Source organism: Rhodamnia argentea, chromosome 8 (genome assembly GCF_020921035.1).
Source record: "Rhodamnia argentea isolate NSW1041297 chromosome 8, ASM2092103v1, whole genome shotgun sequence".
Taxonomy (NCBI): Eukaryota; Viridiplantae; Streptophyta; class Magnoliopsida; order Myrtales; family Myrtaceae; genus Rhodamnia; species Rhodamnia argentea.
In genome coordinates this window covers 21,804,970-21,821,882 of record NC_063157.1, presented here as the reverse complement: position 1 = coordinate 21,821,882, position 16,913 = coordinate 21,804,970, and the positions used below count along the sequence as shown (strand labels likewise).

Below are 16,913 nucleotides of genomic sequence, written 5' to 3'. Positions count from 1 at the left end.
GATAGGGAGTTGGATTTGTTTGTGGGAGTTTTTGGGAAAACAATTGCTCTAGCTATTGTTTCTTTTTGTACCGGGTAAGGCGACATGCTACTTTTTGATGCCTCCCAATATGTCTCCCGGGTTCTATGTAAAACGAACCCGACATTTGTCGGCCCTAGATGAATAAGTGATGTGTTTTGGTAATCTATCTGCGCATTTATTTAAATTAATTTTTATTAATTGCTAGTGTACGTGACGAGCCTAGGACGTCACGGCTCTGACATCCCGATCCATCTTCCTTGTCTTCTCCTTTTTCTCCTTCAAATAGTCATAATGGGAATGTTCGACAACTTCATCTCCACCAAACGGCTCTTCATGTGACAACATCGTTCTCCATATAGAATATGAGACCGAATTACGACTAAGCTTAGGTTGATGAGGCGAGAGTACTAAGATATGTAACGAGAGAACCGGCTCTTTCCAAGCAAATCACCAATCAACAATGAAATGATGACTTCAAAAGCATGGCCATGGGAGCAATCCCATACACCAAATACGTACTTCAACCGAAAACCGGCACACACGAGTTTGGTATGGATGTTATCTTGATTCAAATAATTTGAAGAATAATGAATTTAGTGTAGTCCGCCCACGTTGAAAATTGACAACACGGGTCTCTGCAAGAACATGAATATCGGTACACTTTCTAAAATCTTCAAGATGAACCACCATGGAGTTGAAAAGCGAGGTTTTGACTCTTTTGCTACTTTCGTAGACTTTTGACGTGAAGCAGAGAGCTATAAAAGAGAGGGAGTTTCAACTCTCTTGTCGCTTTAGTGGAGTGAATAGAAAATTACAGAGGAGTTCTGAAATTCTAACATGAACCAATGATAAAGACAATAAGGAGATGGGGTGACTAAGAAAATTTCATTTCGAGCTTGAATTTGTTCATCTAAACTCATTTAGTATCGGGGTTCTTCTTATTCAATTCAATTTGCTCATTTAGTGTCGGACTTTTAATGAATATTCATTAAATACTACACTATATTAATACACTTCAAATGTGCAATAGAAAAGATTATATATATATATATATATATACACTAAATTTGCATTATAAAATAAAAAGAAATTTGAACATACAAATAAAAATGGGAATAAATAAATTATTATTTTGAACTTTCCTTTTTGTATTAGACTCCAAATATGATTTTTTATTTGCTTATTTTTTAATTTTTTAATTTAAGAAGTTTGTTATTAACTTTTATGCCATAGGTATAATAAATCATCTCCACCTTTATCCCACCTCGCATTTTATATTTTTATTCGGGTTATATCTCTCTTATCCAACTTTATCTTATTTTGTGCAAGAACAAACACGGAATATGATATACTTTATCATATCTTGATTTTTATCCTAACTACCAAACATAATCTTTTTTTTTTTTTGTCCAGTTCTATCCTATCTTACACTATTATACAAGCCACACTATGTGCGTTTTGTGCCATGTATAGGTTGCGAAACCCCACTCCCTCACTCATTCGTCCCCGTCCCCAACTCTTTGAGAAGGTGGGGAATCGAACTCTCTACCTCCCTCTTCTCAAGTGAGAAGGGTGACCAGTGGGACGGAGCCCCATTTGTTAGCGACATAATGAATAATTTGGAAAACTTTACTAAAAATGATTGTTTGTATTTCCTATAAAAGTGAATGAACAAAAAATGTTTTCACCGTTCATTAAGATGTTTAAAAATAAAGTATTCTCAATAATGAAAATAATTTTTATGGATTAATTATTTCAAATAATACGGATGATTATTTTTAGAAAAATATTCTTTAAATTATTCATTTTTTTAATGAAATCTTAGTGTCCATGACGAATGGATACTTTAAAATGGGCCGGATCGGGTATTTACCAAACCCGGAGTCTCCCTCGGAGCCAAGCGCACAGGTCTTTATTAGCTTTGTTTTTTTTTCTCTAATTGTGCCATTTTCTCTCATTTCTCACAGCGAGGCTTTGCATTCGATGGGATCTGTGAGCTTCGGCAGCACCATCACCATCCCTCCTCCATTCCGCCATTAAAATAATCCCTCTCCTTCTCCATTTTTACTGTCGAACCATCACTCTTCTTCTTCTTCACATCCTCCTTCATAACCTCCTCTCTTCTCTGTATCGACGCCACCTCAGATCTCTCTCTCTCTCTCTACCTCAGGGTTTCATCGCTGCATCAGATCTGCGCAGCGACTTGAACAACCAGTCGGGGGCCCTCCCTCCCAGATCTCGCTGCCTTTGGAGCTTTCTCGACCCTCTCCAATCTGAGCCACCATGGCTGCGGCCAACGCTCCGGTCGCCATGAAGGAGGCTCTCACGGTCAGTTCGGAGTTCCTCCTCGCTCTCCTCAGCTTCCCATCGTTTACGTTCGTTTCGGATTTTTGGGGTCGGAGATTGAGCTAGCCCGATCGTGTTTCTGGTGCTGAGTTGGTTTTGAGTTGGATGTCCGTCGATGCGCATGGATAATTGAGAACTCCCGTTCTAGCTCATCTCCGTTAACTTGTCTCGTCCCGTTTTGGACTCTGTTAGATCTGTTAGGGGTCGTCTTGGTTGAGATCTGTATGAAGTGGTTTTGTAATCCTGCTTCCCTGTAATTGGTCTTGAATTTGCTGCAATCCTGTTCAAATGTGTGAACTTCAATTTCGCTGTGGATTGGTTATTAAACTGTGTCATCTGCTCTTGTTTACAGCTTCCGAGCATTGGCATCAATCCACAATTCATCACGTTCACCCATGTCACCATGGAGTCGGACAAGTATATATGTGTTCGGGAGACGTCGCCCCAGAATAGTGTGGTTATTATTGATATGAGCATGCCCAATCAACCTCTGAGGAGGCCCATCACTGCAGACTCTGCTCTTATGAACCCTAATTCTAGAATCCTTGCTCTTAAAGGTATGATCTGCCTACTTGAATGGATTGTTATCTTTGCATAGTTTGTTTTCATGCTACATCTTGTATATATTATTGGAATTTGTCAATCTAGAAATTTGTTCCATTATTTTTGGTTTTTTACCAGTCTAACCCGTGGGATCAGATGCATAATATACGGATTCTATGATAAGACAAAGTTTGCTATCCATCTTGTCCAGCCCAAACCAACCAATACACTTATCAAAATATTTAGTCTTGTTAGTGCAGTTCTTTATTTTTCTACCGCAAAGTCTTTGCTGTTAACTATTAATACTCAGGAGGAAAATGTAGTGCATAAGCGCAATTATAGAATGAGTATTACCTTCTTTTAAAAAGAAAGCACCGGAGAGAGAATTAGTTAGATGGATCTAAGCCATTCAAGATATATCTTATTTGGAAGCTGAAGCATTTTAGAAAAGTTCTAATATTCTCATGAAAAATATCACTCTTCAAAAAGCTGGAAGACAGCTGCTCCCCCCTTCCTCTTATTAGTGGGAATACCAGGGTTGTGTGGGCTATGAATTTGAAATAACAGATGGAAGCTTGTTTCTTTGATAGGTAAAAAGTGACAGGTTGAAATTATTGAGTCAATTTCTTTCTTGACTCTGTTAATCAAGTGTCGAGCTTCATCAAAAGGCTTATTTCCCTAATGAAAAAATTTTGTGGCAGTAAATTTGTGATGTAACGTTTGACATCGTCCTTTTTTTTTGGTTCTGTCACAGTTTTGATATAGCTTTTAGCATGATAAAATGATTGAACTTGGGAAGCTTTCACAGGCTTTTGATGCCTATTTGTATTTCTTCCGTTTCTAAACGATCCTATTAATAAATTGTGATTGTTTCTTGAAGCTCAACTTCCGGGAACCACACAAGATCACTTGCAAATATTTAACATTGAGATGAAAGCAAAAATGAAGTCCCATCAAATGCCAGAGCAGGTGAATGCCAAATTTCTGCCTGACCTCTCATCCAAGTTTCACTTTACTGTCTGTTTATTTGGTATTCTGGAGACTAAAATCTTTTCTGGTTACACTAATTTTGCTTGCTTATGGTATAGGTTGTCTTTTGGAAATGGATCACTCCTAAAATGTTGGGTTTAGTTACACAAACCACGGTATATCACTGGTCAATTGAAGGTGAAGTCAGCATACTTACCTTACCTTGCTCTGCAGATTTTTGGGATTGTCAATGGTTGATTATTGTCAAGGCTAGTAGCTGATTTGTTATTTTTAGAATTTTCTTTTCATTTGGTTCTCAAGCACAGTCCATCTGCAGGTGACTCTGAGCCTGTGAAAATGTTTGAGAGAACAGCTAATCTGGTGAACAATCAGATTATTAACTACCGATGTGATACTTCTGAGAAGTGGCTGGTTTTGATTGGCATCGCCCCAGGCTCCCCAGAGGTACATGAAAATTTTCTAGTCCATGATGTCATACATTTGTTTGAGAGGAACGGATGGCTTAGTCTCTGATGAAAATAGCTTAATGTGAGAGATAAAAAGCATTTTATTTTTCAGTATATAGAATTGGCACTGGTCATGTTTTAGTGTTGAAGCACTCAAATACCTGATTTATTGATCCTGTCCCACCTTATATGCCCTGAAAAGTGTGTCCCTTCCCTTTTGGGGTTATCAGAAATCACCATCGTTGCTTGAGGCTCTTCTTTCGAGCAACTTGTTAGAACCTCATCTTTTTTGTGCTTGGTTGACCTTGGCAGTGTGGCCTCGTCTTAATATGGCTAGTTTAGGCTCTTTGAAATGTGACAAATGAAGTCTTTATATGTTCTTAATTCTTAAGTTCATTTCATTCTCTCTGTTATACAACACTAAAAATCCAAGCCTATCCTACTAAGTGGGGATGTGATTCATAAATTTGCTCTAGCCCTTGTATACTTGTTCTGAATAAGATGTTTTAATCTATCTCAATGATCTCTCATTTGGATATTTGCTGTCTTTGCTTGTAGAGGCCACAATTGGTCAAGGGGAACATGCAACTTTTCTCTGTGGATCAGCAGCGTAGTCAAGCTCTTGAAGCTCATGCTGCAGCATTCGCCTCATTCAAAGTGAGACATTTCTTCTCCATACATGATTTTCATTACTTGGCATGGAAATTTAATTGTACTGTGCATAATATATCCTCATATTTGGTTTGAACAGGTCCCAGGAAATGAGAATCCTTCTACACTCATAAGCTTTGCAACGAAAACCATTAATGCTGGACAGGTTACATCAAAGTTACATGTCATTGAACTGGGCGCCCAGCCAGGTGACCACCTGCACCCTTTTAGCCCCTTAATTAAAGAAACTAGGCATGAAACGGCTTCTTTCATCAGCATCACGACTTTCCCTTAGCTCATTGTGCTAGAATATTGAGGCTATTGCAGATTATTGTCGATGGTGCCGTCATCATATGAACCAAGCACAAGCAAATGGAAAAATATTGAAGCTTCCTTAAACATGGTCCCCAGTAATTGGGCTTTATCGTGACTAGGAAGGGCATATATTTGAATCACTATGACTTGATGGTGTCACAGTTAAATCTTAAATAAATGAGGATAAAAGTGACATAAATGGATGGATGGTATACATGTGGATCTGATGGTTACTGGGTGGATAATGAAATGGATAGATTAATGCGAATTACAATGGTTTACTAAGCCGAAAAAAAAAGCTTGATTTGAATTATTAGATGAGAATGAACATAAACCTGGATTCACAGTGAGCATTGTCATGGAGAGAGTGCGTTAATGTGTATTTATGTTTTCCCTGCTTTTTTTGTTGGGTAGATTCCCTGCCAGATTTGATTGCCTGAATGATGTGATATTCGACATGTTGACTTCAGGTTTATGGCAGTAGGAGTTATTATTATGGTCTACTTATTGTGGTTCTAAAATGCTTATTGATTCCCACTTATAGATGTTCTTTTCTGCGCTGGCTCTATTGCCAGTCATGTCAGCTTAATTTAGTGTTCAATCTTTGGATCGTGTTATGTCGCACTTTGCTCTTATGTTACAATTTCTTTTATATCAGGAAAGCCATCCTTTACAAAAAAGCAGGCAGATCTTTTCTTTCCTCCAGATTTTGCTGATGACTTCCCAGTTGCAATGCAGGTAGAAAGATACTAAAACTTGCATCTCATGCTAGACTAACTTGAAATTTTCTTTATCTTAAGTCCTTGTCTGTATGATTGGCAGATATCTCACCAATATGGTTTGATATATGTGATTACCAAGCTTGGGCTGTTGTTTGTGTATGACTTGGAGACTGCAACTGCAGTATACAGAAACAGAATAAGTCCAGATCCAATATTTTTGACAGCTGAAGCTTCGTCTATTGGAGGATTTTATGCCATCAATAGACGGGGACAGGTTCTACTTGCTACTATAAATGAGGCTACTATTGTACCCTTTGTCAGTGGCCAGGTACGAGCATCGACTAGATTACTTTTTCCATTGTCTTTATTTTTCTTGTCAGTCTGGGGTTGAAAATTTATTGTAGGTTTTGTCACATCTGGATGTTACCTGGTTATTTTTTGCAGTTAAACAACTTGGAGCTTGCTGTCAATCTTGCCAAAAGAGGAAATCTTCCTGGTGCTGAGCAGCTGGTAAGGCCATAGTGTTTTTCCCTTCTTCTCTGGTAATTTATTGTGGATTTTGTACCATAAATTTAGTGGTGGATTTTATGAATGTTTGATCACCAATCTTTTCAAAATAACCTCTCTTTATATGCTTCTTCCATGAAAGGTCTACATGCAGCTCGTATGTGTACATAGTCCATAAATTTTTTAGGATGTGGCTACACTTCAATTGGGTGAAATGACATCTCTTTACATGATGAAAGGTCGACACGCAGCTTGTATGTGCATGCCATCCATAAATTTGAGCATGTTGCTGCACTTCAATTGCATGAAGTGATTTGATCGTGCAAGGATGAATTTGTTGATTTTTGGTAGCTTGAGCCTAATTATGGTTAAAATTAGTTACAACCTTTTTCTCTCTCAACAAACATAGTCGAAGTGCAGTTTTGCCTTGTTGTGGTGACTTGTTATTGCTCAGAATTAATCTTTGTCATGCACATTGTTGTCAAGGTCACGTGCCATTGCATGAAATATGTGACAATCATTTTTTTGAATCTTAAAGGTGCTCGTCTCAGATATTTAAGAGATTTTATAATAGATTGCCTTTGAAGCTGCTGGTCTACCTTTCTGCCCTAAAAATTTTGGCGTTACTGCAATATGGAAACAACTTGCGCACTGATCGATGAATCCATATATCTGAAACGAAGAAAAGACCAAGCCTCAAGATGGTGGTTTTTTTTTTTTTTGTACTTTTTGCTTGAACACTTTAAGATTGTGGCTAGCAGTTAGAAGCATCCTTTCCACTGGTTCCCTATGCAGTGTTGATCTCTTACTTGGTTCCCTTCCCTTCACCAGGTGGTGATATGCTTATGTTGCTAATTAGCTGATATAGTAATTGTAAATGTAGTGTTATATGGGTAATTTTTGCTGATTTATTTTCATGTAATGTTATGGATTGTTGCATTTTGAAGATTGGCCTTATGCTTAATCCTGAGGCCTGCTCAGATCTTAGACTAGCAATTGACAACCTTACTCGTTGTTAATGAATCAATCTTACACTTTTGATAACGCAGGTTGTCCAAAGATTCCAAGAACTGTTTGCCCAGACAAAGTACAAAGAAGCTGCTGAACTTGCAGCTGAGTCTCCACAAGGAATTTTACGCACCCCTGATACAGTCGCCAAGTTTCAGGTATTAATTTTTTCAGTTGTCATCAGGTTCTCTCTTCCTCATGGGCTTTAACTGTGATTATTGGTTATTCGTATTTGGCTAGTGCAACTTGTTATATGCTTGGCCACAAGGATTAATTTTGTCGTTTTCTGCTATTGCCACCTTTATTTGGGACTTTGCTGTAAACAAAACTTTGCTGCGTGAGTACTTTTTATTGGTAGTAGCTATTTGGATCAGTAACAAAAAGAGTTTCTTATGCTCGCTTGGAGTAAAACAATTATGTATTAAGGAAAAAAGTCCAAGATCTGATATAATTATTACTTTAATGTGGAAGCGTTTGCGTTTATTAGTTGAAGGAAGGGAGCAAATGAATTGATTCTATACTTATTGTGGTTTTGCTTTAAACTGTCTCCTCCATATGTAGACCGTCCCTGTGCAAGCTGGGCAGACACCACCTCTGTTGCAGTACTTTGGCACACTTCTTACTAGAGGAAAACTTAATGCATTTGAATCATTGGAACTATCTCGGCTTGTTGTGAACCAAAACAAGAAGAACCTATTGGAGAATTGGCTTGCGGAGGACAAGCTAGAATGCAGCGAGGAACTTGGAGACCTTGTGAAGGTTTGATTTCTAGATTAGTTGATATTGTCCCTCATTTTGGTTTTAATCGGTGGTTCTTACGGTTTTAAATTGGATGAAACACTTTTTTTTTTGTCACTTTCAGAGTAAAATCGATAAACTCTGCATGAATGTTTGATGGTTCTTTTTCTCTACTGCAGACTGTGGATAATGATCTAGCGTTGAAAATATTCATCAAAGCCAGAGTAACTCCTAAAGTTGTTGCAGCTTTTGCTGAGCGGAGAGAGTTTGATAAGATACTGATATATTCAAAGCAGGTAAAGACAGATCGAACAAAAAATAGCATATTCTCTCTATTCCTTATTGCCGCACCTGAAGCTGCTACAAGTAGTACTGCTGCTGATGCTACTATTGCTATTGACATAATTTCCCTTTCTTTCTGCAGGTTGGGTATAACCCTGATTATTTGTTTCTTTTGCAAACAATCCTCCGACAAGATGCACAGGTGTGTAAAGAACTTAAGGGCATTTCCCAGAGTTCGTTTTCCTCTTTTTCTTGCAATGACTAGTGTTTTGACAATTTATGCATATTCCTGATGGTTTCCTAGAAATCTTTACCGCTGATTTGCTGTGTTTTCATTCTAGGGCGCCTTGAATTTTGCTTTGATGATGTCTCAAATGGAGGGAGGATGTCCAGTTGACTACAATACAATTACAGATCTCTTTCTTCAGGTTTGTTTGTTCAACAATCTAATAACCCTCTGTGTTCTGAATAAATGTCAGTGCCATGTGGTAGCTATTATCTTTTAGCTGCTCAAATCATTCTTGTTTTTCATTTTATAGTTTGCCATCATATATCATATTTACTACCCCTTTTAACATTTTCAGTTGTAATAGTACGCTGAAATCAGTTAAATCATGGCAAAGAATGAATGCCTTCTGCTAATTGAACGGTAGATATGATATTTTTCTCTAGAATGAAGGCAAGTTTGTGGACTATAATGAAACTCATTGCTATAAATCTTCGAGTTCTGGAACTGTATGCGGTTGATCATGTTGTTGCAGAATACAGTTGTCATTGGTTGCTATGGGCTATTATTTTATCAGCATCTGTGAATTTACATCAACAGTGTGTCTTGATAATGCAACTTTTTGTGGGTAAGCCAAGATTGGATTCCTTATTTGGTTGAAAGTTTGTGGTTCTTCGGTTATGCAGAGAAATTTGATCCGTGAGGCAACAGCCTTTCTGTTGGATGTTTTGAAACCAAATCTTCCAGAACATGGTTTTCTTCAAACAAAGGTACTTCGTGAGGGTCCTCTTATGATGAGCTTCCATTTATGTTCTTACATTGTGGCAGTTTGTGAACATTATCTTCATCTATATAGGTTCTTGAAATCAATTTGGTCACTTTCCCTAATGTTGCTGATGCAATCTTGGCCAATGGAATGTTTAGCCACTATGACCGTCCTCGGATTGCCCAGCTTTGTGAAAAGGCTGGTCTTTATGTTAGGGCATTGCAAGTAATGTCTCTTTCTAACTCTACGTTGTAACTTTTCAACCTACATCATATGGCTCATTTGATCTAGAGCATAAACATGCCAATTTATCCTGCAGCACTATTCAGAACTGCCAGATATCAAACGTGTAATCGTGAATACCCATGCTATTGAGCCACAGGTAATCATGAATAGTCATGCCTCTGCTGCTATCTTATGAGATGTTATGTATCTGTAACTGCTGCTGATTTTTATGAGTATTTTGCAGTCGCTGGTAGAGTTTTTTGGCACCCTCTCACGGGAATGGGCTTTAGAGTGCATGAAGGACCTTTTGCTGGTTAATCTCCGTGGCAACCTTCAGATAATAGTACAGGTGAGTTGTTGTAGTTTCCTCTTTTGCATTTTTCTTGATACGACTATGTGCTAAAATGCAGCTTTATAGGTTGCCAAAGAATACTGTGAGCAGCTGGGCGTTGAGCCCTGCATAAAGATTTTTGAGCAATTCAAGTCTTATGAAGGACTCTACTTTTTCCTGGGTTCGTACTTGAGCTCCAGGTAATATGCTTGACTATGACAATTTTCTGTTTGTTTGTTTGTTTGTGATATGCTTGAAAGATCTTTCTTTTACTTTGTCAGATTGTGTTAGTTTGGGAAGAACGATTTGGTAATTAATCCTTTGCATTTGCAGTGAGGACCCTGACATTCATTTCAAGTATATTGAAGCCGCTGCTAAAACCGGTCAAATTAAAGAGGTTGAACGAGTGACCAGAGAATCAAACTTCTATGACGCAGAAAAGACAAAGAACTTTTTAATGGAGGCCAAGCTTCCAGATGCACGGCCCCTTATCAATGTCTGTGATCGATTTGGGTTTGTGCCTGATCTCACTCACTACCTTTATACCAACAACATGCTCCGCTATATTGAAGGTTATGTCCAGAAGGTATGATATTATGAGCATTGGAAGTAGAAACTGTTTTATCTAGTAGGTGCTTTTTTGTCAAATTAACTAATGGAAGAAGTTCATCTCTTTCAGGTGAACCCTGGGAACACTCCCTTAGTTGTGGGACAGTTGCTAGATGACGAGTGTCCAGAAGACTTTATCAAAGGCTTGATTCTGTCTGTTCGTTCTCTGCTTCCAGTGGAGCCCCTTGTGGAGGAATGTGAAAAAAGGTTATAGTCAATTTTTTCCTTTGTTCTTGTTCTCTGTGTCTTCTTTTAGCTTTGTAATATCCTCACCGTGTTGTGTCTTCAGGAATCGTCTGCGGTTACTTACTCAGTTCCTGGAGCATCTTGTGAGTGAGGGAAGCCAAGATGTACACGTCCATAATGCCCTGGGTAAAATAATTATAGACAGCAACAACAATCCAGAACACTTCCTCACCACCAACCCATACTATGATTCCCGTGTAGTGGGTAAATACTGTGAAAAGCGTGATCCCACTCTAGCAGTTGTAGCTTACCGAAGAGGCCAATGTGATGAGGAGCTTATCAATGTAACTAACAAGAACTCTTTGTTCAAGTTACAAGCCAGGTCTGTGGTTTCTTCAATTAGTGGAACTTTGGCTTGAAATGAATTCTCTAGATCGTCGAAGTTTGTTTACGCATTGTAATGTTGAATGACAGGTACGTTGTTGAGAGAATGGATGGTGATCTCTGGGAGAAGGTTCTAAACCCTGAGAATGAATATAGGAGACAGCTGATTGATCAGGTTGTATCTACAGCATTGCCTGAAAGCAAAAGTCCAGAGCAAGTGTCTGCAGCTGTTAAAGCCTTCATGACAGCTGATCTTCCACATGAACTGATTGAGCTCTTGGAGAAAATTGTTCTGCAGAACTCTGCATTCAGTGGGAACTTTAACCTACAAAACCTGCTTATCCTTACCGCTATTAAGGCAGACCCATCAAGAGTTATGGATTATGTCAATAGACTTGATAACTTTGATGGACCTGCTGTTGGAGAAGTTGCTGTGGAAGCTCAACTATACGAGGAAGCCTTTGCAATTTTCAAAAAGTTCAACATGAATGTTCAGGCTGTTAATGTCTTATTGGACAATATTAGAAGCATTGAGCGAGCTGTGGAGTTTGCATTCAGGGTTGAAGAAGATGCTGTCTGGAGCCAGGTAGCTAAGGCTCAGTTGAGGGAGGGTCTAGTGAGTGATGCAATTGAGTCGTTTATTCGGGCAGATGATGCGACTCAATTCTTGGATGTTATTCAAGCTGCAGAGAACGCAAATGTCTACCATGACTTGGTGAAATACCTTTTAATGGTTAGGCAGAAGGCAAAAGAGCCAAAAGTGGACAGTGAACTTATTTATGCGTATGCAAAGATTGATAGATTGGGTGAAATTGAAGAATTTATTCTCATGCCTAATGTGGCCAATCTGCAAAATGTTGGTGATCGCCTGTTTGATGAAGCCTTATATGAGGCTGCTAAGATCATATTTGCCTTTATCTCTAACTGGGCCAAGTTGGCGTGCACACTGGTGAAGCTGCAACAATTCCAAGGTGCTGTTGATGCAGCACGAAAAGCCAACAGTGCAAAGACATGGAAAGAAGTTTGTTTTGCTTGTGTTGATGCTGAGGAGTTCCGCTTAGCTCAAATATGTGGTTTGAACATCATTGTCCAGGTGAGGTGTGGGTGTTTATGTGACTTTGTTTTGAAGATTTCTGGTGGACAAACTTCTGTTTTAACATTTAAATATAGCTATAGCCAATTGACCTTTTGAGAGAATTATATTTGGGCTCGGTAATTTCGGAGTAGTAGATTTTCTTTTTTTCCCTATGCGTACGTGTTATTAGTAGATTTCCTAGGTACTGAGCAACAAGACCTTTCTTTAGCAACTCTTGATCTCACTCTTCTGAAAATTGTAGGTGGATGACCTGGAAGAAGTCAGTGAATTCTATCAGAACAGAGGATGCTTTAATGAGCTCATCTCACTTATGGAGAGTGGTTTGGGGCTAGAACGTGCACATATGGGCATTTTCACTGAATTGGGAGTTCTTTATGCTAGATACCGTCCTGAGAAGCTGATGGAGCACATCAAGCTCTTCTCAACGCGTCTCAACATTCCAAAGCTTATCAGAGCTTGTGATGAGCAACAACATTGGAAGGAGCTTACCTATTTGTACATTCTATATGATGAGTTTGATAATGCTGCAACTACCATAATGAACCACTCCCCAGAAGCATGGGAACACATGCAATTTAAAGATGTTATCGTCAAAGTTGCTAATGTTGAACTCTACTATAAGGCTGTGCACTTCTACTTGCAAGAACATCCAGAGCAGATCAATGATGTTCTAAATGTGCTTGCACTGCGAGTGGACCATACACGTGTTGTTGACATCATGCGAAAGGTTTAACCTTATTCTTCAATATTGCTATATGGCATTTCAAATCGTCTTTCTTCTAATATTGACTTTGTGATGATCTGCAAAATTGTCTATTTCAGGCTGGTCACCTGCGTCTTGTGAAGCCATACATGGTTGCAGTTCAAAGCAATAATGTGTCTGCTGTGAATGAGGCTTTGAATGAGATATATGTGGAAGAGGAAGACTACGATCGACTACGTGAATCTATTGATTTGCATGATAACTTTGATATGATAGGCTTGGCTCAAAAGGTGAGATGCAGTTGGTTCGCTTTGTTCTTTTATTTCTTGATGCGATCTTAATCTCATTATGCTGTTGCATGTGAGCAGATTGAGAAGCATGAGCTTCTTGAAATGAGAAGAGTTGCTGCTTATATTTACAAGAAGGCTGGCCGATGGAAGCAGTCAATTGCACTGTCAAAGAAAGACAATCTTTACAAAGATGCAATGGAGACAGCTTCTCAGTCTGGTGAACGTGAACTTGCTGAAGAGTTGCTTGTTTATTTCATTGAAAAGGTACGCTATGAGTGATTGGTGATGTTCTAGCCAAACTATGTTTCAGATAAGAACATCACAGTTCTGCCGATACACGAAAGTTTTACACTTGGTTGCCTGTGACACAATGCTTTTGGTGGAGTTGACTGAATCTCTTGTTAATGTATGAGATGAGGTTACTGGGAATTCTCCTCCATTGCTTTTGGTATCTGCAAATTGTGGTTTAAGGGGTCTGCATAGTGAACCAGTTCAGCTGGTTTTGTTAAAATGACTAGAGTTTAGATTTTGATAAATTGAATGAAACTTTTTTGCTTTTGACAGTAGTTCTTAGAGTCCTGCTGTTGCCTTTTAATCCCACTTGTATTGGCATTCATGGACTCTTGATACTTTTGTTGATTGGAGTTCTAATCCTTTGCCGTTACGTGCTTTTGCAGGGGAAGAAAGAATGCTTTGCATCTTGCCTATTTGTTTGCTATGATTTGGTTCGAGCAGATATCGCTCTTGAGCTAGCTTGGATGAACAACATGATTGACTTTGCCTTCCCATATCTCCTCCAGGTAATTACTGCCGCTCCATAACTACTAATGCTTATTGAATAATTTGCTATCTCCTGCTCACAAGAATATTGCTGGAGTGTAATTTAAATCGCTATTCTGAAATTAAATGTACTTTTCAAACCATTTGTAGATGTATTGATGTTGTGCTTTTCTTTTAATTGATTGCTCATTAGGTGCAAATCAAGAATGATTGACCATTTTTGTCTTTGATTGTTTGTAACCTTGGTTCATATTTTTTTTTTTTCCAGTTTATCCGTGAATACACAGGCAAAGTTGATGAGCTAATAAAAGACAAGATTGAAGCTCAAAAAGAGGTTAAGGCAAAAGAAAAGGAAGAGAAGGACGTGATTGCACAGCAGGTAATGTGTGCTGAAGTTCTTACAGTTTGTTGAATTGCTGAATTTTTCTCTCTGAAACTTTTTCACGACTCTTTGCCGATATCACCATGATAATAAAGCCGTACTCACCTTCTTTCTCAAACAATGTCATACTTCTGTTAACTATTCATATATTCTTGTGTTATCTGCAGAATATGTATGCTCAATTGCTGCCTCTCGCTCTGCCTGCACCGCCAATGCCCGGTATGGGAGGACCAGGAATGGGGGGAGGCTTTGCTCCACCTCCCATGGGCGGAATGGGAATGCCTCCGATGCCACCTTTTGGCATGCCACCCATGGGCAGTTATTGAGTTATTGAGAAACATTGCAAAATTTCCAGGAATTAAGAGCAGGATAGCAGTTTGAGTTCTTCATTGACGTGTGTGGCTGAGGGTAAATTTTCTTTCATTTTTTGCAGAAAGGGTTGAGGTTTCTTTGAAATAATTGCTCTTGTTTTCAAAAGGTGTGTCTATTATTAGCTGTTGATAATTTTTTTGGGGGGTGGGTTGGGGTTTTGTTTTGTGGGGGAGGAGGAGGAGGAGGAGGAGGAATAGAACTAGAAGACAGCATTCTTTGGGCTATTGTAGAGGCCCAGCCAAGCGGTTTCTTGTATTATAATACTAATTTCGTTTCATTGTGTATCCACGACCAAGAGTATCACATGAATTTTATGTGCTCGGACGAACTTTTTGATGAAATTCTTTGACTGGTTTACTTGAAAAATGTCTGTGACCGCAAGTGATCGGGAATGTCTTCTGGCTTTACGGAAGCGAGGGATTGCATGCATTTGTGTGCATCTTTTTCCACTTTTGAGTATGAATCTAGAATGAGTTGCGCTTTGCAGTCTTTGTCGATCTACCTTTTTGGTGATTGGCGTAGAGGAGAAAATATTCGGTGCTTGTCAAGCGCCACATCATTAGCTGATGTAGTGTGCGTAAGCCAATTAAAAATTACATGTAATTGATTTAAAAATAAAAATAAAAATCTCTGTCCATCTCTCTTCCTTCACCATCTGTCATTGCAGCCACCGTGAATCCACACCGCCATCGCTACTGCCGCCTCCCTCTGCCGTTGCTACCACCATGGTCATGAACTTCGTTGTCTGTCATCCTTGCTCGTCCATGGTCGGTGCTCTAAGATCTGACTCGGACGAGGTTCCAGATCTGGACGCGGCCATGGCTCCAAGGCCTATGGCAGCCATGGATGAGCATGGAAGGACGACAGAAGGGTGGTTGAGGTTTGTCGCGGCCATGACGTGGAAGGACGCAGGAGGGGTGGTCGGTGTGGATGGCTCTGAGGTTTATCGCAGCCATGGATTTCTAGATCTGCATGAGACCATGGCTCCAAGGCCTGTCGCGGCCATGGACAAGCAAGCAAGTAGCGATGGACGAGGAAGGACGACGGATGGGTGGTCAGCTTCGGTGGCTATGAGGTCTGTCGTGGCCTTGCTCCGCGGTTCCAGATCTGGATGTGAAGGCCTGTAAGGACCATGGACGAGCAAGCAGAGGCCATGGACGAGGAAGGACGATGGAGGGGTGGTCAGCGTGGAAGAGCAATAGTGTAGGCAGACCGATCGAGGAGTGGATTTGGCGATCATGGGCGAGGGAGCGGTGTTCGCAGTCATCACTCGCCTTCATTGCAGTGTCTTTGCCGTCTGTGATGGAGGAGGAGGCCGCAAGGAGCGTAGTTGGTGACCGGAGGGTGGTTGCAATAAGATGGAGAAAGAAGAAGAAAAAAAATCAAAATTTTATTTATTTTCCAACTCAACTAACACATGTCGTTATATTATTAGATATGAGTAAAAATTGTGCATCACGTCAACAATTGACGTGGCGCTTGACAGAAGATTTTCTTGGCATAGAGACAACAATTTTCTGCATTTTACTTCAATCTTTTAATTCCATCTCCCATATCCAAGATGTGATCATGTCATGTGTTATGTTACCAACGTGGTTATCTGGGATTTCACCAAAATTACTTTGGCAATTCAGCATTCTAACATTCTCATTGAATATTGGGCTAAAATTATCTGCACTGGCTTACTCTTGAATGGTATGAACCTTGACAATTTCCTCTTTGCTTCCTCACCCCTTCTCTCTCTCTCTCTCTCTCTCTCTCTGATATTGATCAATCTATTGTCGCCTTTTTTGCAGCCTTCATCATCACTAGCACACGAACATTATACGGAATAGTCAAGTTGAGTCGATAATCTGTTAATCTTTATCCGCCTCCTATATTAGATGTTCACAGCTCAAGACTCGAGTACGATGTAGTATTAATTTTTCTACTTTAGCTCAAGACTAAAATTGATTGCAGTTATCTTACTTTGTAAAAGAACAATGAAAACTCGA

At 39.4% G+C, this 16,913-nt stretch overlaps 1 protein-coding gene across 1 annotated transcript; it reads left to right on the top strand.

Annotated features, from left to right (window-relative positions):
• The first annotated feature begins 1,977 nt into the window (after positions 1-1,977).
• On the top strand, positions 1,978-15,284 carry LOC115748184 (clathrin heavy chain 1). The gene is made up of 31 exons (XM_030684633.2): positions 1,978-2,349; positions 2,720-2,924; positions 3,791-3,879; positions 3,999-4,077; positions 4,217-4,344; positions 4,905-5,003; positions 5,098-5,206; positions 5,971-6,050; positions 6,135-6,362; positions 6,479-6,544; positions 7,591-7,707; positions 8,111-8,308; positions 8,467-8,583; positions 8,712-8,771; positions 8,911-8,997; positions 9,482-9,565; positions 9,652-9,786; positions 9,881-9,943; positions 10,031-10,135; positions 10,205-10,317; positions 10,451-10,703; positions 10,797-10,933; positions 11,016-11,294; positions 11,387-12,389; positions 12,634-13,119; positions 13,215-13,385; positions 13,464-13,649; positions 14,063-14,185; positions 14,434-14,544; positions 14,715-15,063; positions 15,111-15,284. Exons 1-30 carry the CDS (start codon positions 2,305-2,307, stop codon positions 14,871-14,873), a joined length of 5,115 nt encoding a protein of 1,704 aa, XP_030540493.1. The 5' UTR covers positions 1,978-2,304; the 3' UTR covers positions 14,874-15,063; positions 15,111-15,284.
• The last annotated feature ends 1,629 nt before the right edge of the window (positions 15,285-16,913 follow it).

What these genes read in the sequence shown, in the direction of transcription:
- LOC115748184 (XM_030684633.2), top strand. Translation starts at nt 2,305, where the DNA reads ATGGCTGCGGCCAACGCTCCGGTCGCCATGAAGGAGGCTCTCACG. An exon ending in TAGAATCCTTGCTCTTAAAG is followed by an intron (nt 2,925 to 3,790) that starts GTATGATCTGCC and finishes TGTTTCTTGAAG; the next exon opens with CTCAACTTCCGGGAACCACA. An exon ending in AACTTGGAGACCTTGTGAAG is followed by an intron (nt 8,309 to 8,466) that starts GTTTGATTTCTA and finishes TCTCTACTGCAG; the next exon opens with ACTGTGGATAATGATCTAGC.